The 20,779-nt window shown below is 36.9% G+C and overlaps 1 protein-coding gene across 3 annotated transcripts in view; it reads left to right on the top strand.

Moving 5' to 3' along the window:
• Nucleotides 1-840: 840 nt before the first annotated feature.
• The window catches only part of AFG1L (AFG1 like ATPase), a 185,786-nt gene continuing 165,847 nt past the window's right edge, over nucleotides 841-20,779 (top strand). For 2 of the 3 annotated variants that reach the window (XM_078155206.1, XM_021008152.2), the window contains exons 1-2: nucleotides 841-1,190; nucleotides 18,201-18,424. In XM_078155206.1, coding sequence (XP_078011332.1) covers nucleotides 1,040-1,190; nucleotides 18,201-18,424 — 375 coding nt within the window. In that variant the 5' untranslated portion in view covers nucleotides 841-1,039. The remainder of the gene's footprint in view (nucleotides 1,191-18,200; nucleotides 18,425-20,779) is intronic. The other variant, XM_021008150.2, reaches the window with a different exon arrangement.

Below are 20,779 nucleotides of genomic sequence, written 5' to 3'. Positions count from 1 at the left end.
CTCTGTCTACAGACAAGATATGGGGTTGTAAAATTGGTTATAAAATTATATGTCTTTTGTTAAGAGAAATATAGAGGGTGTGTGTGTGTGTGTGTGTGTGTGTATGTGTGTGTGTATGTGTGTGTGTATGTGTGTGTGTATGTGTGTGTGTGTGTTGCACTCTATCTTCAGGGGAGCTATAGTAGCAAGTAGTGGGGTTTAATGGTTAGGATCAAGTTGTCTCTGACATAACTTTCTGTGTGATGCTGGTGGAGTCACTTGACTTCTCAGCGCTCTAGGTTACTTTTTGCTTCTGAATTGTGTACCTGTGACACTTTGTTTTTCTTTTTTGGTCTCGTGATCTTGGTTTAAGTGGGCAAGTGACCAGTAACCGCATAATAATTTCTTTGACAGCATGACCACATTTACTGTTCAAGTATTCTACAAAATTTTCAGTTATTGGAAGCAGCCAGACCTTGGTTAAGTGTGGGACCCCCTTAAATTCACTGCTACCCTAAGGAGAACATATGGGACTGGGCACTGGACCAATAGGGGTTCTTAAGAATCTGGGGTCCCTAAACTTGAGTTGTTTAAAATATTTTGATAATTATTTCTATATGATTGGTTTTCTTTATAAACCAAAGCTCTTCAAGTATTTAAAAACATTATCCTAAGGAAGAGGTCCACTGTCTTCACCAGACTGCCCACGACATTTAAAAGAAAAAAAAAGTTAAGAACCCGGGATTAGAGGGATATCTAAATACTGTGCCAAGATTAAATACTCCTAAACAACGCCCCGACTAATCGCAGGGCGCTCTGGGACTTGTAGTCCGGGGGCGATCAGTTCCAGGAAGAGAGGAGGCCCCAACGGTGGCCGGCATGGCTCATTTCGCCCCTCAGGTCCCCGGGCTCCCTGACTGAGGTTCAGGTTCCTCAACCAGTTCATTCCTGTCTCTAAGGAGGAGCCAGTGCCAGGCCGAGGAACCTGATTGGCTTCGTTTGTTCCCCTGTCCTTCCTTTAGTCTCAATAAAGTTTTTCCGACCCCTTTCCCTCTCCAAGATGGCGGCTTCCCTGTCGCCCTGGGTTACTCTCCGCACCCTAGTGCAGTGCCGGGTGCAGGGCAGATGCGCCTTGTGGGGGGCTCGGGCAGCGACAGCCACCACCGCCGCCTCCGCCCCTGCTACCGCCCCCGGGAAGCCCCTTCGGAAAGGTCAGTGACGGAGCCCCAGGGAGGCGGAGCCAGGATGGATGGCCGTGCAGTGCCGTCCTTGCGAGGCCAGGGCTCAGTCCCGTGGGGTTTCTTGGCCCTCGGAGGCTGTAGTCTGGTGGAAGGGGGCCCTGCCGAGGTGGGATTCCTGAGGGGTCCAGAGGAGCAGCCGCATCTTCCTGGGATGGTGGGAGGTGGGGAAACCTTGGGGCTGTAGGCTTGACCTCCCAGCTGGGTTACGGTCACTGCCCTGGTCAAGATCAATGTCATGGTCACTGCAGGTTATCAGTCAAGCCTCAGGTCCCAGTGATTTCTGGGATTCATTCTTCTTTACCCTCAATTACCCTGAGATTAGGGACTGGTACCCATGTTCTTATCTAGTTCTGGAGGGTGTCTTCAAGTCAACTTGATCCTTGCTAAGATGCTTTGGGGTATCAATTATGGTCAGGAAGTTAAGGGAGATACCCATCCCCCTCTCTTCTAGAAGTTGATTATTTTTTAAAAAAAATTTTTCACCACCGAAGGCCTCTGGTGGGTGTCTTCTGAGTGGGCTCAGATGTCCAAGTCAATTTGACACTTGTTTAGATGCTTTGGGATTCCAGTTGCCATCATGAAGTTGTTATGGGAAAAATCTCCTTTCCGAGTTCACGTAGTGGGTAACTACTGCCAAATATATATTTACCACAATGCAGAAATTATGGAGGTTAAAAAAAACCCTAGGTATTATTATTATGCTCAGGCATAAATTGAGAAAGCCTAAAAAATCGTGATGATTCTGACAAGGTTTGTTAATGGGCAAAATTAAGTCAGAGTAACAAAGGAATAATCCATTTCTATATTGTAGTCTTGTACATTCCTCTTAGGCCATCAGAGTTAAAGAGAAGAAAGCTCCATATTCCCATACTTCCTTCAGTATCATAAAAGTTGAACAGACTTAGTTAAACAGTCATAATCTCCTGCATTATCTAAAGAAACAAACTTCATCATATGAACTTTATAGATAAAACTCAGTCAGGTTACATATTAAACTTTATTTAGAGGAGTCACAAATAGGCTGATTGAGGTGAAGGATTTATACATCCTAATGAGGAGTAAGGGATACTTGATATTCTTCCTCTGGCTTCTTTTCTAAGGATAAGGCTATTTGATGTTAAGGCTCTCAGTACATTTACACATTTAGGTACTTGCCTAAATTATTTAGGGCTCTAAGTACATTTTTACATCCCATTGGACAGGTTTTGGTTAGGTGAGGTTAATATTAACCAAAAGATGTGGGAGGAAAGAAGGAAATAAAAAATTCCCCTAACAAAGTTAAGGGACACACACTTATCTCTGTTCTAGAAGTTTATATTTTTCATCACTACTGTCCTGACCATTCATAAATACTGGGGGTTTTTTTCCTTCTCTTTCAAACCATTTTTTCACTTCTTTTTTCTTGTTTTTGATCAGGATCTGTGATTTCATCCATGTAGAAAGCTGTTAGTGAATTAACTTTCCCTTTCCAGTACAGATAGGCAACTGTTTCTGCAATTTACAGTCATAGATAGTTGCCTGGGGGCACAGAAAAGTTAAGTGACTTGTCTCTCCATGTCATAAGGAGCAAATAGTTTGTGCTGTTTTCTCTGGGAATAACTTTCTGCTCGCTGACTGTTATTTCTTGTATATTGATGTAGTATATGATTCCTTCCAAACAAAGCTCATATGCTTCCTCCTCCCAAAAGCCATTTTCTGATCCCCATGGTTGTTAATGCTTTTCCTACCCCTGAAATGATTTTTATTTACTTTTTCTGTTTTTTTGTATTTGTTTATCTGTGTACATATTGTTCCTACCCCATACCACTCCTAACCCCTACTTTGGTCAAATGTTAGCTCCTTGAAGTCTTTCTATTTTTTTTTATTTTTGTCTTTCTATTCCCATCATTTACTGTAGTTTGTGATGCATAGTAAGCACTCACTAAATGCTTATTGAATTGAATCTTGTCAGAAACAGAGAATTACAGAATTTTCAGAGATCGAAGGGACCTTAGATTTCTTCTAGTCTCTTTCCCACCCAATAACAAGTGAGGAAGCTGAGGCACCTGGTTAAACGACTTGCCTGAAGTCCTATGAAGAGTCAGGCTTAATAGGATCATAGTTTTAGAGGTGGAAGGAATCTTATAGGTCATTTGGTCCAACCCTGCCATTTTGCTGAAGAGGAACTGAGGTTGTGACAAGGTTGTCACAAAGTTGTGACAAAAAACAGAAACAAAAAAGAAAGAGGTAGCGATGTGCCTAAGGTCATGCAGATACTAAGAGACAGAGCCAGGATTTGAGCCCAAGTTCTCAGACTCCAAATCCAGTAATTTGAGTTTATGTGTTCTTTAAGGTTTTGCAAAATTCTGTTCTCACTATAATACCATTAGGTAAGTAGTGCTACTAGAATTGTCCCTGTTTTACAAATGCTCCAATAGGGCCTCTGAGAAGCTAATGACTAGTCCATGGTCACCCAACTATTAAGTGCCCTAAGGTGAAATTTGAACCAAGCTCAGTAGCACTTATTCTCTTCTGTCCACTGACTCCCAGTTCAGGTTCTTTATTCTATATTATTTGGCCAGTAGAATGTAAGCTTCTTGAAACCAGAGTCTGCCTTCTTTTGTCTTTGTACTTCTGCTTAAAAATGCTTGTTGAATTGAATTGCATTAAATTTGTCTGGTTATGTTCATAAGCAGCTTACCTTCTCTACCTCAGTGATATTTACTGAATTCATTTGCTCCTTGTTGCCATTGCCACCACCTTAATTCCCTCTTCATTGTTACCCATCTGGACCAAGGCACTCTGTTCCTGAAAGGTCCTCTGCTCCCTACCCTCCATCTGTCATCCAGAACGGTCAGGTGGAACTTTACCCTTTTGCCTGTTCTATTCTCTGTTCAAAAATCTGTAACTTTATGCTGTTGCCTGCCAAGTTAACCACAAACATCCTTGCTTGGCATCTTTTGCTTCTAGCCTTTTCTCATAGTATTTCCTTCTGCATATTTCAGCCAAACTACTTTTTGTCCTCCAAACATGTCCAGTGCTTTCCCACCTTTGCCTCTATGCCTGCAATATTCTCCCTTTCTATTCTTTATCTGTTCAATTCCTACCTTGCCTTTAAAAGGAAACTTAAAAATTGGCACTTTCTTAATGGAGCCTTCCTTCATTGCACATACCCCTAGAGAGTCCTTTGGTGTGACATTTTTGCTCGTGGAACCTTGACTATATTTCATTTTATACCTCTGATCTCATTTTTATCAATGACCTTGTATATTATTTTTGTATTAGAGTTACTTGTGTCTATGTAATAACTCCCTATTAGAATGTAAGCTCTGTGAGGGTTGGGATCTCTGTGAAGTCTGGAATCTCTGTCTTACCTAAACTTTGGGCATATAAGAGTTCCTAAATAACTGTAAAACTTAATTGGATTAAAATAAAACATTGTTTAATTTATTATGCATTTTTGTGATCTAGTCAAATTTTAGTATCTAGAAGAACAAAATATACATAATCTTCCTATTTAGAAACTTGAAAGGTATTTTCTTTATCATTTATCCAGGTTGTTCTGGAAGTGTTTGTGTGTATAGTATATATTTATTTTCAACTATGCTGAAAGGCCTAAGGCATACAAAGAACTATTATTGTGTTTTTATGAGGATCAAATGGGATGATCTATGTAAAGCATTTTGCAAACCTTAATGTGCTGTATAAATGTTAGTAATTATTATGGTGATTTTTGCAATACCATAACCTCCTGTGGAAGCAAAGGAAAGAGAGTTGCTTTGAATGCTCATGTTTAGGCAGCTTCAAATATAGAGACAGAAAAGAAGAGAATTCTTCAGCCTTTAGCGTACTCCTGATTGCACTCTAGTGACATTCTGTTTCCCACTTCATCATCCAAACAGCCTAGAATGCTTGGCAGCATAATCTCTGCTGGAAGGAATTCTCAGTTAAGGCATAAAATAATTATTCAGTCATGGGGTTTTCATCTGTTGATTTTAGTGATACTAATGTTAACTGCTGAGATCTAATTATGCTTTAGGACCTTGGGTAGGAAACTCATTCTTTTCCATATGTTACATATGATTTATACACAGTATCCAAGTAATATGTTGAGTAATTGCATATGTGTACAGCAGTTCCCACTCTGAGACCCCATTCAATTGATTCTTTTGGCAGATGTGGCTAAATGATACATAACAGTCTTTTGCTACTATAATCATCACAGTAAAGAGTAAAGATTAGCATGAGGGCCAAAGACTAGTTTATATTAATTTAGGTTTTTCTGCAAAATGTATTATAGTATGGTTGTGTTCATATACTCCGTGCTTATATTTGTGTAAAAGTGAAGTTTACCTGATTTGCTAAAAGCATTCCTCTAAGTATTTTTTTGAAAGATGTGATAGATACCAGTGTAGCACTTAGGGTTTCCATTTATTATACCCGTTGCTTATTATTTTCAAAACATAGATTTTATTAATATCTTTTGTTTTTAACATCTGCATTTTCCCTTGTCTCTCTCCCTCTTTCCCACTTAGAAAGCCATTTCTTATAACAGATTTTATTAAAAGGAAAAGAAAAAAGGAAGAAGAGGAAACAAATCTAGCGGAACTGATCAGTACATTGGAAAAAACCTAACATACACATACATACACATATACAGCCTATGTTCCACACCTGTGGACCACTTCCTTCCCTTTTACCTCTGAAAGGAGTGGGACGAGGTTTCTTCTCATATCTCTTCTTTAAGGCCAACCTTGTTCTTTGAAATTTTACAACATTCATTTTCTCTTTTTAAAAATTAATTCATTATTTTTAGAAGGATTTATTCTCTTTCCTACTGTCCCTCCAATCAAATAATTAAAAAAAAAGAAAACCCTCATAACACATATTTATAACTCAGTAAAACAAATTTCCACATTATTCAAATCCAAATATGTGTCTCTCATTTTAATTTTAAGTCCGTCACCTCACTGGCAAGAGGTGAGTGGCATGTTTCATCTTTAGTCTTTTGAATTGATGGTTTATCATTGCATTGATCAGAGTTCTTCAGTTTTTCAAAGTTGTTTTTCTCCATAGAGTTGTTGTCATTGTCTAAATTGTTTTCCTGCTTTTCACTTCACTCTCCCTCATTTTGTAAAGGTCTTCCCCATTTCCTCTGAATCTGTCAATTTCATCATTTCTTGTGGTATCTTAATATTCAATTTGCATTTATCTACCATAATTTGTTTATGCATTCACCAATAGGTGGGCACTCGCTAGTTTCCAATTTTGGACTACTATGAACAGAGCTGCTATATTTTTGTACATATAAGTCCTGTTCTTCTTTCTTGGATTTCTTTGGGGTATAAGCCTAGTAGTTGTATCAAAAGGTATGCCTAATATAATGACTTGGGGGCATATGTCCAAATGTCTTTCCGTAGTGGCTGGACCAATTCACAGCTCCACCAACAGTGTAGTAAGTACAACATTCATTTTTGATGTTTTTGTGGTTCTTTCCATTTATTTGTAGTCATCATGTATATTGCTTTCATTGCTCTGCTTACTTCTCTTTAGTCAGTTCCTATAAGTCTTTCCCTGATTCTCTGTATTCATTATTTTCATCTTTTTTTTTTACAGTACAGTATATATAATATTCCATTACATTCAAGTACCACACTTTATTTAGTTATTCTTTAATTAATTGGGCATCTACTATGTTGCCACAAAGTAGAAACTTTTCTCTGCTGTCAGAGAAACCATTTTTATAAGTTTATAGGTTTATGTGAAGGTTTTCTTTTTGTCAGTGATCTTCTTGGGGTATATACCCAATAGTGGGATCTCTGGGTCAAAGGTCATGAACATTTTATATACTTTATTTGCATAATATCTCCATTCTTTATTGTTCTCACTGTGTGACTGGGCATCTCCTCTTCTGATCATACATTTTCTGGTTGATGTCTTTTATGCCACCTATTGCCCACAAGCTTTAAGCCTTTTTTTCCTTACCATGTATATTTCTGTTGCTCTTTGAGTCACCACCAATTTCATTTACTCAGATTGTTGTGCTATATGTTTGCAGCCATATAGATTCAGGAATGAAGGACAAACAACGAGATTTAGTTGAAGAATATTGTTTAAAAGATAAGTTTTTGTTTTGAAGAGTACCTTGGGGTTGTTGAAAGCATTATATGATTTATTGAATGCAATCTAACTCTCTTTTTCCTGCTCAGTTCTCTGGAACCAGTTTATAGTCCATATGTAAGAGACTAGTATTTATAGCAGTATCCTGCCATACATCATTGTCTGGCCAATAGACATCTGTTTATGTATCTATATATATATTTTTGAAACATCATAATAGGAAATTTGGTTTATAATTCCTATAATTTTCCATTACAATCAGATTGTAGTTAATTTCCTAGTATGAATTTTTGGGAGTTGATGTGTATAAAAATTTGGTTAATGTTTAACTTTGCATTTAAAATCATAAGATGTTTAAAAGTAAAGAAAAAGTTTTATTTTGTGATAAGGACCCATGTTTTGATTTTATTTTTCTCTACATTTTAATCTTTCTTTGTCTTAATCTTGGTGGCTTCGTTTTTCATGATAGTCTCCTACACATCTTTTATGCTTTAGCTTTTTTTTTAACAAGTTTTTTTTTTAAATTTTCTAGGTTAATGAGAATGAACTATTTGTTAAGAAAGAAGGGAGTAGTCAAAGAAAAGGGTTGAAGGCAAATGACATTTGGCTGGGAAATTGTGGGAAACTTATGGATCTCAAATTAAGTCTCTGAATATCGATTATCCAAATCTCTTTCTTAATTGGCCAGTTGGAATAATTTGAAATCTCGAAGAAAATGTGATATTCTAAATTCCAGTTTTGGAACTGGGAAATGAATTACACACATGTTCAGAAGAGAGCTTAGGGGTTATAGTAAATGGCATACTGACTAAGAATTTAGGCCTGACACTAAAGAGAAAGCCAGATTATGTGGAAATCTACTGTATTCCCTATTCTTTCTCCCATCTGTTTCTCTTTTTTGCTAAGAAACTTAAATCAGATAGAATTGTAGGTGTTAACTTTTGATTATTAGTAAGGCCTCAACAATTTTTGTATTTTTTTTTTCATCTACATAAAGAAAAATATATCTCAGTTTGAAAATAGAGTACTCTCCTCCTCCCCCCAGTGAATATCAGGTTTGTTTTGGGGAAATAAACTTTAACCTAAGATTAAGCACTTTGCCAACTGAATTAATGTGTCATCTTTTGTTAATCATCATAGTCATCATCATTAAACTGAGCCACCTGTGAATAAAGTACTATGCTAGTTGATGTGTGATTCCTATTAGTTATTAGTTAATCAAGTTTTTCTTATACTAATGAATAACATCTCCTTGACCCTGTTATTGTTCAGTAGTATCTGACTCTTTGTGACCCCATTTGGGGTTTTCTTGGTACAGATACTGGAGTGGTTTGCCATTTCCTTCTCCAGCTCATTTTACAGATGAGGAAACTGAGACAAATAGGATGAAGTGACTTGCCCAGAGTCACACAGCTAATAAGTGTCTGAGGCCAGATTTGGACTCAGGAAGATGAGTCTTCCTGACTCTAAGCCTGGCACTCTAATCCACTGTGCCTCCTAGCTGCTCTTTGAGCCCATTTCTCAGTTGCTATAGCTGTTGTTAGAGCTTGAAATTGAGAGGTCTCACTGTGTGCCTGTGTCTTTTCATCCAATGACAGTAAAGCTTTCCATTCAAATGTTCCTTCTCAAATGGCATTTACTTCAAACTCTAGAACTTTTGTGGGAACATAACATAGTAGTCTAGGGTTTATTTAGCAAGCTACTTATTTATATAGGAATAATACAGTCCAAATAGGCCCAGCACTCCTGGGGGTGCAGTGGTGATGAGATAAAGGGAAGGGACAAAGGTGGAAGTCAGTGCTGCCAAAGAGAGGAATTTTTTAGAATGAACTTCAGAAGCCTAAAAGTGAATTGGTTTACAATAGAGTAATTTGCCCTTACAGCCAGTGAACTTTATGTTCTTTGTTTTGGAAGACTTTGAGTGCTAGAGCTGAGAGATCATTTAGTTTGTCCTCCTACCCTATACTGGAAGACCCTATACAACATCTCTGACAGATGGTCATTCAGTTGTTGAATAAAGCTAGAGAGTTAGAGAGCTTACTACTTTTCAAGTTTATTGTGGTAGCCTAGTGAAATTAAGCCCCTTCCCTCTGTGGGAGGAGGGGTGACAGGTAGACAGAAACTTCTGAAAGGGCTAATGATCCCCTCTATATGTACCCCCTGACACCAAAGGAATTCTATCTACCCCTGTGTTTATCCCTACTTAGCCTATTCATGACTTGTATTCAAAGGTGCCTAGGGTCTGCTTACCCTAGATTACCTTTGTCCAAGGCTGGAGTTCTCTTTGTCTTTGTGTAAAATCATAGACCCTATTTTCCTCAGGCCATTCACAACGGGTCTATAGTCTGGATAGAACAGATTTCCTGGGTTGCGGTGGATCAAGGGAACATTTTTATTTAGGATAAATTTTTAATTATGCACAAAATTTCTGAGACCTTCGTAATGGTCAAAAATTATCAGATCTTAAGATTCTGTCCGATTGAAGCTTGATTTCTTAACTTTGTTTCTCAGAAACAGACCAAGCCAATGACCCAATAGGTCTGGGTGAGGCAGAATATGTGTATCATTTTGTGTGGGTGAGTGTTCCACCAGGGGTTTGTATGCTGTTAATAAACTTTGTAGTTAGATTAGAGGTGGGTATGACTATGTAGAAATTTCTGTGCCTTAATATTCAGAGCTGGATTAACACATCCATTTGCCTTTCTGGCCTTTGTCAGAAACCTTGATCTCTACCATAACAGCTTCCTGTATATTCTTTTCTTGTTTTTATTTTCTCACTCTGACAGAGGCTGTTACAAAAAGACTCATCTTATTTTTATGTGCTTTGGACCTGGTATCCTGTATCTCCTCCATTCTTTTTATTGTTGTTTACATTTAATTTTTGTTTTATTTTTTCCCTCAATTACATGTAGGCAAAATTTTTTAACATTTATTTTTTTTTAATTTTGAGTTCCAAATTCTCTCCCTCCTTTTCTTTCTCCTCTTGCCCTTCTTTGAGAAGGAAAGCAATTTGATATAGATTATACATGTACAATCATGCAAAACATTTCTAAAACATTGCAAAAGAAAATGCAGACTGAAAAAATAAGAATAATAAAGTTTAAAAAGTGTGTTTCAATCTGCATTTAGATTCCATCAGCTCTTTATTTGGAGATGGATGGCATTTTTTATCATAAGTCCTTCGGAATTGTTTAGATCAGTGCATTGATCAGAAGAGCTAAGTCACAGTTGATCATCATACACTATTGTTGTTACTGTGTACAGTGCTATCCTGGTTTTGTTCATTTCACTTTGCATCAGTTCATGTAATTCTTCACAGGTTTTTCTGAAAGCATTCTGCTCGTCATTTCTTATAGCACAATAGTATTTCATCACAATCACATATCCTAACGTGTTCAACTATTCCTGAGTTGATGAGTATCCCTTAAATTTCCAATTCTTTGTCACCACAAAAAGAGCTACTATAAATGTGTTTGTACATATAGGTCCTTTTTCTTTTTCTTTGATCTTTAGTATACAGACCTGGTAGTGGTATTTCTGGGTCAAAGAGTATGCACAATTTCATAGCCCTTTGGGCATAGTTCCAAATTGTTCTCATTATTTCTTTTCATTGCTTTGCTGACTATTCCACATTTCACTCTCCCTTCCTCTTTTCCCTTTCTTCCTCCGCCCCTTGATTACTTGACCTCTGTATCCCCTAAGCACTACCTGCTTACACCCCTAGCCAGCTAGCTTCATCCTAGAACAATATATTTCTTTACAGCATCTCCTTCATGTCTTCACCATACAATCAAGATCTGTGAGTTTCCTCTTAAAGAGTACACCCTCTACTTAGTAAAATTGAAGCTTCTTCAAGCCTTTACAGACTGTCATTAGTTGCTATTGAAAAAGAAATTCAGGATTTATATTTTATCACAGACAACTCTTGCCCTCCATCTGGGGTGTTTTCCCTAAAATTTCAGTCACTGAATTGGGTAAGGGCATTTCACTTAACCAACATAAGATAGTTACATCTTTCTGGTAAATGAGTTCACAAAGGTACAAGTTATTAACTGTGTAGTTTGTTTGCCAACTGAAATATTTTAAAAGTTCCTAAGAATGGATATTCTTTTGTTCAAGGTTTGAACAGTTTCGATCTTTTGAAAAACTATCCATTGAAATAATGGCAGTAACAATATACTTTAAAAATAGTTGTTAAGTACTGTTTTCTATCACCTGTAGAACCTTAAGCAATTGGGTCATTATTAGGAACTTCAAAGAGAAATTAGCCTTATTTCCTTGCCTTTTTTACTTTCTGTTTTTATAGTGAAAAGTGTTGGATTTGGGGCAGAGGACCTGGTTTCAAATTCCATCATGGTTATTTACTGCCTATATGACTTTGGTCATTTCACTTAACCTTTTGGGCCTCAGTTTCCTCATCTGTAAAATGAAGGGATGAATTATTTCAGGGATTTGTAGCCTGGGGTCTGCGAATTTCTTTAAATTTTTTTTTTTACAACTTATTTCAGTGTATTTGCTTTCTTTTGCAATCCTAATTATTTTGTGTTATGCATTTATAAACATTCTGAGAAGGGGTCCATAGGTTTCACCAGACTGACTAAGGGGTCCTTGGCATAAAAAAAATTAAGCCCTATACTAGATGATCACTGAGGTCCCTTCCAATTCTCAATCTGTGATCTTACAGAGCTACTTTGTAGCTCATTTCTATCATAAAAGCTAAACAGTGGAATCCAACAAAAACTGATTTATTAGCTTGATAAAGTAGAAAATTAAAATGTGCTTACTTTGAATATGGGAAAATAATATAAAAAGCCTGACATTTAACGAAACATAGTATTATAACTAGAAGCTAAATTTACTGTTTTCTTTTGTCTTTGGGTAGCAAGCAGATCCCATGTAGGACAATGTAGGACAAGCAGAACATTAAGGGGTTACTCAAGATGCCTGATTATATCTTCAATTACTTTGAGATACCTTCCTTCATATTTTAAGGCAGTATTTACTGATGTGTTGTCTTGAAATTTAAGGTGCTTGGATTGTTTTTTTTTTTCCTCATGCAGCTTTATATGCATGGAATACTGAAGATTAACTAACTTCTAAAGGGAGAGAATAGTAACCAGCAGGCATTCAGTTCCAATTTTCATAATTTTTCTATTTAAATCAAAAGCACCTTTAAGGCCCCTAAAATCAGCCTTCCATAAATGAAGGTAAATCATCTTGTGATGTATTCCTTGATGATGGCTTATGTTGTTTTTCTGAAGAGTTTAATTATGATTTGATTTTCTTCTTTTCTATACTTTGTTTATTCATCAGTGAACCAAACCTAGGTCTTGAATGTCGATGGTAAGTCTGACTTTTTGGGTCATTGATCTGTTTCCATTTTATAAAAAAAAACAACAGCTTTAACATTTGTCTTTGAGATATGATTAGGACATAATAGAGTATAAACAAGCTGCCTATGACCTTACCATAGACTCTCTCATTGTAGCAGGATGTTTCTGGTCAGTGGCCACTGTTTATACTTTCTTACAATCAATGTAACACAGAAATAACTCATGAATAATTGTGAACACATCATTTGAATAGATGTTTAATAAATATGCATTTAAAAAATCTAATTACAGTAATGAAGTTTACAGCTGAAATTTTAATTCAGCCCTTTAGAAATATTAAAAGTGCTTTTCCTGATTGTGCATTTTTCTCATAGCAGTGGGTAAACATTTTAAACTGGAAATCTAGATTCCTTATATAGTATTGATTTCATTTAACTAAGTGTATGTTCATTTTGGCAACAATTTTCTTTCTCTTTGTGAAGGAGCTGCAGTTCCTTTTATTCCACAGTTGTTCGTTTTGATCTGTTTTGTTTAAAGAGTAGTGAACACATGGAATACTAGACCAGTAGAGAGGGTGAAGTAGTGATTTAACCAAGAATTGTTAGGCAATTCACCTAAAAATCCTTGTGTTTCCATTTTTTCATCTGTAAGGTGGGAGTAATACTTAGAAGATTGTTTTAAGGTTCAATGATATCGTGAATGAATGAGTGAAAACAGTGTATATAAGAGCATCTTGAAAACTATAACAAGTTCATATAAAAGTACAGTAGGGATAAAAAGCCATAAGAAAAATGATGCCAGTGATACTAACAATATTGAAATGTTAGGGATAACAAATTCCTGATGGAGAATAAGATCATGTTAGTTGAATGAACTCATCTCATCATTAAAGGGAGTTCAGTTCTTAATATTAGTAGGCCCTTATTCATTCAAGAGCATATCTGAGGGCCAAGACAAACTGGTGATCCACAGGAGGTACTATTCCTTCTGGTGCAACTCTTTCCCAAGTAGATTTCCAAATGCTCTGTATCCCAAGCATGTAACACAGTGCTAACACATAACAGGGTCTTAATAAATGCTTTATGACTGATTTGGGGCATCTAAAAACTGGATCCAGTAGTTGCAATGTCAACTACTAGGCAAAAACTCCTATTCTCTTAGAAGGGATAGTAGATTGTTGGTGGGATGAAAAAGAAGAATTCTGAGGAGAGACAGATTTGTAGTGAAAAGGCAACCAGCCTGGGAATCAGAAGACCGAAGTTTCAGTCCTACTTCTGTGATCGACTAAATGTCATTTGGGTAAGTTGCTTAGTTTCAGATATCAGTTTCTCATTTATGAAATAAAAGATTGGGCTAAAAATCAAGAGCTCAACATGGGATCTATGAATTTGTTTTCTTTGAAATATTCTGATAACTTTCAATGTAATTGGTTTTCTTTGTAATCCTGTGTATTTTATCTTATTCATTTAACAACAAAACAAAACAAACATTCTGAGATGGGATTCTGTTGGTTTCACCAGACTGCAAAAAAATTCTGTGACACAAACAAGGTTAAGAACCCCTGGACTAGATGAGTTCCCAGTTCTAAAATACTTCAGATCTGTCTAGGTCCCTAGTTCCTAGTGATTGATAATAATGAGCACTGATACCTATGCCCAGGTACTAAGCAGTGTCTAAGGCAGGAAGTTGAAGATGTATTTGTAATACATATGACTCACACTGTTGGCTTCTGTTTAGCTGTATTGTATTAAAAATCCCAGGACATTTTTGTTTCAATTGCCATTCTGTACTCGTGTAATTAATTGATTTTTGGAGCCTTAATGTAGGACTGCCCTCAAATGAAATCTGTGATCATGTTGATGTAGATGGTTCCCTCCAATAAAGCAGATTATAGCCCATCTATGCCTTTTTTTCTTAGGTGACCTTGGTCCTCATCACACAGGGATTCATCCAGTGGGCTGAAGTGGGGATGTATCTTTATCTCTTGACATCATAAGGATACCTGGCAGTGTGTTACAGTGAAAAGAAGTGACCCAAATTCTGTCTCTGGTGTTTATTATCTGTGTGCCCTCAGATATGTCACTTAGATTCCCTGGGTCTGTGTCCAAACTTTGAGGTCTCCTCCATCTTTAAAGCCATTATCCCTTGATCCAGTGAAGAACTGAGGTTTTTTGTTGTTTATCTCTTGCTCTTGTCATGTGATAATCCCATTTTCTGTTTTTAGAACATATGTTTCTTTAATACCATCCTCTTAATTCTTTGTAGTTCCTAATTTTATTATATTGTAGCTTGTAGATAACTGCCTTATACCTATTAGCCTCTGCATGATACTCATTTTTAATTCTTCAGAGACTGTAGTGTTCCACTATGCATAGACATATAAAGCAGGACTTTACATTTATAGTTTGAATTTTTTTTCCTTTTGGACTGTACCTCTGATTTATTGGCATAAGTAACTCCTTCTAAGAGGCAGGTAGGTGGCTCAGCAGATAGAGTGCTAGTCCTGGAGTCAGGAAGACCTGAATTCAAATCCAGCCTCAGACACTTATTAGCTAGGTGACCCTGGGCAAGTCACTTAAACCATTTTTGCCTCAGTTTCCTCATCTGTAAAATGAGCTGGAGAAGGAGATGGCAAACCACTCCAGTATCTTTGCCAAGAAAACACCATATCTGTGGCAGCACCTGCTATGCAATTTGGAATCTTAGAGAGTCGACTGGGGCGCTGTGACATGAAATGAATTGTTCACAGTCACTGTCAGGACTAGAACCCAGGTCTTCCTGACTCCAAGGCTGGCCCTCTATTTATTCACTACTCCATGTTGCCTCTCTGATGGTGAATTACATATTGTTAAAATTCATCCCACTAATTTCTATCCACTTTACAAAAACATCTTCTTTTGAGATGTTTTTGAATCTTGATTGTCATCCAAAACATTACCAATCCTTTCCAATTTTGTGCAGTCTGCAGATTTGATAAATGTCTTATTTTGGTTTTAAAGTCAAAACTCTAAGATCCCTATGACTTTATTTTGTTTCAAATATAGTTATTTATTTTGTTTTCTAAAAATTGCATACAATCTAATTACCTAACATTTCTTACAAGCTGGTTATATGAAATATACCAATTAATGGATTTATATAGAGACAAATTCCTTTGCTGATTTTATAGTGGAAGAATTAGTAGTGGTTGTGGTGTTTATTTGCAGAAGCAGTATTAGCCTGGAAGGGTGAAAAGGGAAGAGCAGTATGAATTTTGGCCAATTTAGGAGAGGAATTGTGGGTTCTGGGTGCTGGGTTGTGAGGCTGACAGAACATTTGTATCCTGAATTGGCATTGTCCAGTTAGATCTTTTGGGGAATGTAGCTCTAGAAAGGGTCAACCTTAAATTTCCAAACTATGACCAGTTCTTTGAAAACAACCTTGAGTTGCTAAAATGAACTTCTTGGCTTGTATCTTCCTGCAGTTTAATTTCTTTACAACTTTTTGAACTTACTGAAATACGAGCATAAAACTTTGAAGAAACTGGAGTCAGACTTGTTGCCTTGAACATTTCTAGACACATATTGTCTAGATATGAAGAAAGATAACTCAATAGAGAAATGTTTCCTTACTTGTAAAATACTTGGTATTCTAAGATGTTTTATGACATATAAATGAAAGGGATTATTCATATGATCACTAGATGGTAAGATCCTATGTTTTCGCCCATACATAATAAGCCATTGGCCAAGGGAGATGCTTGAGATGTCTTCTCTGAGATTCATAAAGAACAGTGTGGACTTTTCTGGGCCTCCAGAGATGTGTGTCGATGTTTGCACCAGAGTGGGTGGGACTTCTGAATGGCATTTTCCCACTGTCCTTTTAGAACACAATAAGATAAATTAATACAAATCAAAATAATATGACAACAGTATCACATAATTTGTGTACACTGATCTAGTAACAGATTTAATTTAGTGCAGCTTTTGAGAAGTCTTTTGTGTTCCAATTTATACAGCTGCTATCAAGGCCCAAGCTGGCCAATCTCTCAGTTAGCCTTGAGAATCTAGTTTGATTCTGTTTTTATTTCTGCCGCTTTTGTCATGCTTTATTTTATCCTCAGTGAGACTTTGTTTCTTTCTCTGCAAAATAAAGTTAGCATTTTCATGCACTGAACAGAGGTGTTAGAGAAATCCTTAGCAAATATGTGTAAAGCGTCAAGAACCCAAAATATTACTTGCAGATCATTTTACTCACCACAATCCTGTGAGGTAGCTAGTAAAAGTATTTTGGTTATAAATGAAAAGCCTCAGGTGCAGAGAGTTTTAATGACTTGCCTAAGGTTATAGAGTTAGTATCAGAGTTGTTCATCCTTCTTTCTAGCATGCCATGTTTTACATACATTTCTGTCATCCTTAAAATAAGTTTAGAATTTCATCGTTTCCCCAACTCAATATTCTACCTGCATTAAAAAGTCAGTCCTTCTTTTGAAAGGTAATGATATTTTATTTATGAATTTAATTTCTAAGATCAAGCCTAAAGTGTGTGTGTGTGTGTGTGTGTGTGTGTGTGCACATACATATATATGTAGATGTATATACATATGTACATATATATAGTGCATTATTGGGATAGTTTTATTCTCACTAGGAACAATTATGAAGGAATTTATTAAGTTTGAATTTAGAAGCTTTGTGGTGACAGAAGAGTCAAAAGATTGCTCTTATTATTCTATTGTAATACCTGATTTATTTCCATTTTCTTAAGAACTTTCTAGTGATTTCACATGTGATCATAGTGAACAAGTTAGGGAAAATGCTGCCAATAATTTTAATTGGGTAGACAGAGGGCTCTGCAGTCACAATTGTTATAGCCTAAAATAACTTGCATGTGCAGATTTGAAGTTTTTTCTGGACTAGCAGGCAATTATGACTATCCAAGAAAGGAATTCCTTTATCTTCAATCCAGAGGAGTAAGGGGCAGAAGGGAGTATGATACAGGGAATCACCTAAAGAGAGGACCTTTGGAAAGTCCTGATCCTACTCCTCTTGTTCCAGGAGTGAGCTCCATCCTGGTCCTCAGCACTGTTATGCTCTGGGCAATCATGACAGGAGAGAGCAGAGACTTCAGAATTGACCAAGGCTTTCCAGATTATGGGGTTTAGTTGGAGTCAACTTGTTCCTATTTAGAGGGCTGTTTTTTCCCTCATTTCTTTAGCAACATAAGTTATAAAGAAATTATAATTTAGTACAAGCAGTGGCTGGCTTGTATGGTAGAGTAGGTAGAAGGAAATATTTGAAATGAAGGTTATCTAAAAGCACAGGACACCAGTGAAATATACAAAAAATGAAGTATATTACAAGGAATGTACTGAATACAATATGATTTATTATAATTACTTGCACCCAGTTGGACAATAATGCTAAAAGAGCTCAAATGTAAGGACATTTAAAGTCTTTTTACTTTTTTCTTTTTTTTACACATAGCCGTTGATGGACACATGTGGAACATTTACAAAACATGTTCCTTAAGGAAAATGTTAAAATTTTTCTAAAATTTTGTTTTACAGCTTATACAGTTCACGCCACAGAAAGTGTGACTCCAAATACCACAACAGATGCTTTTTCGAAAGCTTTAGCTGTTTGCAATGGACCAGTGGAACACTATGATTTCCTAATCAAGGCTGACGAGATAAAGGAGGACGAACATCAGAGAAGAGCTGTACAGAGTCTGCAGAAGTTACACGAGAGCCTTAAAGGATACAACATTGAAACCAAAAGCTTTTTTTCAAAGGTGAGATTTGGGAGGGGGTGAGCCGGAGAAGATTCATTAATAAAGCACTAGATATACTAGACATTACAGTACTTCATGAGGTCATCTTCAAATTGAGGACTGAAGGAGCAGTGGAGGTTTGTATTTATGTAACTCAAGAATCATTTTGCTTGTTTCCCTGTATTTCTTTGAACAGCCTTTTGCCTCCATAAACAATTTTGAATTTTAAAGTTTTTGAAGGAAGATATTAAATATAAGATGGTATTGCTTCTTTATTAGAATTTTATTATATATTAGGGCCATATTCTAGACCTGTAATTTCATTAGTGTAGGAAGTCCGGCAGGAGGCACTTCCTCAGCCGATACAGCTTAAAGCCTTTTAAGAGAGTTGTGAGGCTGCTCACAGCTGATACAATGAATCAGAGTAGCGGGCTTAGAGTCAGGAAGATCTAAATTCAGATCTGGCCTCAGACACTTGGCTGGCTGTGTGACCCTGGGCAAGTCACTTAACCCTGTTCGCCTCAGTTCCTTATCTGTAAAATGAGCTGGAGAAGAAATGGCAAACCACTTTAGTATCTTTGCCAAGAAAACCTGAAATGGGTCACGAAGAGTCAGACACGACTGAAAGAACCCAACAGCAGCAACAAAATGGGGATAACAGCACTTGCCCCCCAGGATTGCTCGAAGGATCAAATAATACAGTATTTGTAAAGCACTTAGCACACTGCTTAACTCTTAGTGGGCAATTAATAAGTGCTCATTTTCTTTCCCTCCTCCATGGAGCACTGGAAGGTTAAGTGATTTGCCCAGGGTTACACAAACAGTATCTGTCTTGGAAAGACTTGAACCTGTCTTCTGGGCTCTGAGGCCAGCTCTATTCACTATATCATGCTACTTCTTGTATATTACATATTATTATCTTAAAATTTTATTTTGAAACTGCAGGTGATGATTATAATTTTACATATTCTTAAATTAATTAGTATACTTAAATTTTTTTTTTCTGTATGTGGTAGATAGCTATTAATTGCATGTGGCATTGTGGAAAGAACACTAGCTGTAGAATCAGAGGACCTTGTTTAAAGCACATTTCTGCAGCTTGCCACCTGTGTGACCTTGGACAATTATTTAACCTTTGTTTCCTCATTTTGTAAATGAAGGCTTTAGACCGTTGGCTACTGAGGGCCAATCTCACTCTAGATCTGTGATTCCAAGATGGAGGGGATGCTTTACCTGCCTTACCACTATTCCACACTCAGCCCCGACCTGATATTTCTCTATGTAAATTCACAGGAAGGAGAATATGCAAGTATGTGAATCTATTGCTAAGCCTGGGAAACATTAACGGCTTAACATGCCACAAAGTCTAAGAACTGGGAGGACAGTTACAGACTTTTTACATATTGACATGTATTGAATTGCTGGTTTTCCTAATACAGTAATACTTTAGTTTGGTGGTGTGGTTAGGGAATGACATGCTTTGGATAAGTTCTGGTTAACAGTGTTTATTTTTAATCTCATCCAGTTCCACAGACGTTGATTAAGGGTCTGCTGTGTGTGTGTGCACATCTCTCTTCTTCTCCCTCTGCCTGTAATACTCTTCCACTTCACCTTCAAGGACTGACTACCCTGGTTTCCTCTGAGGCCTTACTCAGATCCCAGTTCTGCAGGAGGCTTTTCTAAGTTTTTCTTACTACTAGTCTCTTCTCTTAAAGTTAATCTTCCGTCTAATTCCACATGTACTACAGAAACTTCTGTCTGGTGTGTATACAGTTACTTGAGGGTTGCCTCCCTCATTAGAATGTAAGCTCCTAAAGGGCAAGCCCTGTGTATTTGCTTTTCTTTTTCACTGTGCTTGTCAAAGTGCCCGAAACATAGTAAATGTTTAACAAATGTTTCTGACTGATTGACCTATGTTATACATAAAGCCTTTCCTAATCTCCTTCCCCTCATTACCCTATTTTTTTCTTTGTGTCTACTAATGTTGGTTCATGTTATCTCTCCCAATAGAGTATAAGCTCCTTGTGGGCACTGACTGTTTTACTTTTGTCTCGGTTTCCTTAGCACCTAGCACAGTGCCTGGCACAGAGGAGACTCTTGTTGATTGATTAATCTCAATCTCTTCTTTCTTTGTTGCTTATTGTTTTGTTTTTGGTTTTTTGATAATGTCTTCAATTCTGCTGATTCAGTTTTTGGTTTCTTGGGAATGGACTGAGGAAGGAATTAACATACTTCACTGAACACATTCAGAACTCTCAGACATCTTAGTATGGTGAAAGATACTTCTTCTCCTTTTTGAAATTTCATAACCTGGATTTTCTTTATCTTAATCTTTTTTTTTATGAAAACCTTTTATTTTCCTGAGAGTTAAGAATA

The sequence above is a fragment of the Phascolarctos cinereus genome, unplaced genomic scaffold, assembly GCF_003287225.1.
Source record: "Phascolarctos cinereus isolate Bilbo 61053 unplaced genomic scaffold, phaCin_HiC Scaffold_5;HRSCAF=322, whole genome shotgun sequence".
NCBI lineage: Eukaryota > Metazoa > Chordata > Mammalia > Diprotodontia > Phascolarctidae > Phascolarctos > Phascolarctos cinereus.
The sequence above is the reverse complement of the archived record's forward strand: the minus strand, read 5'-3'. Positions and strand labels throughout refer to the sequence as shown.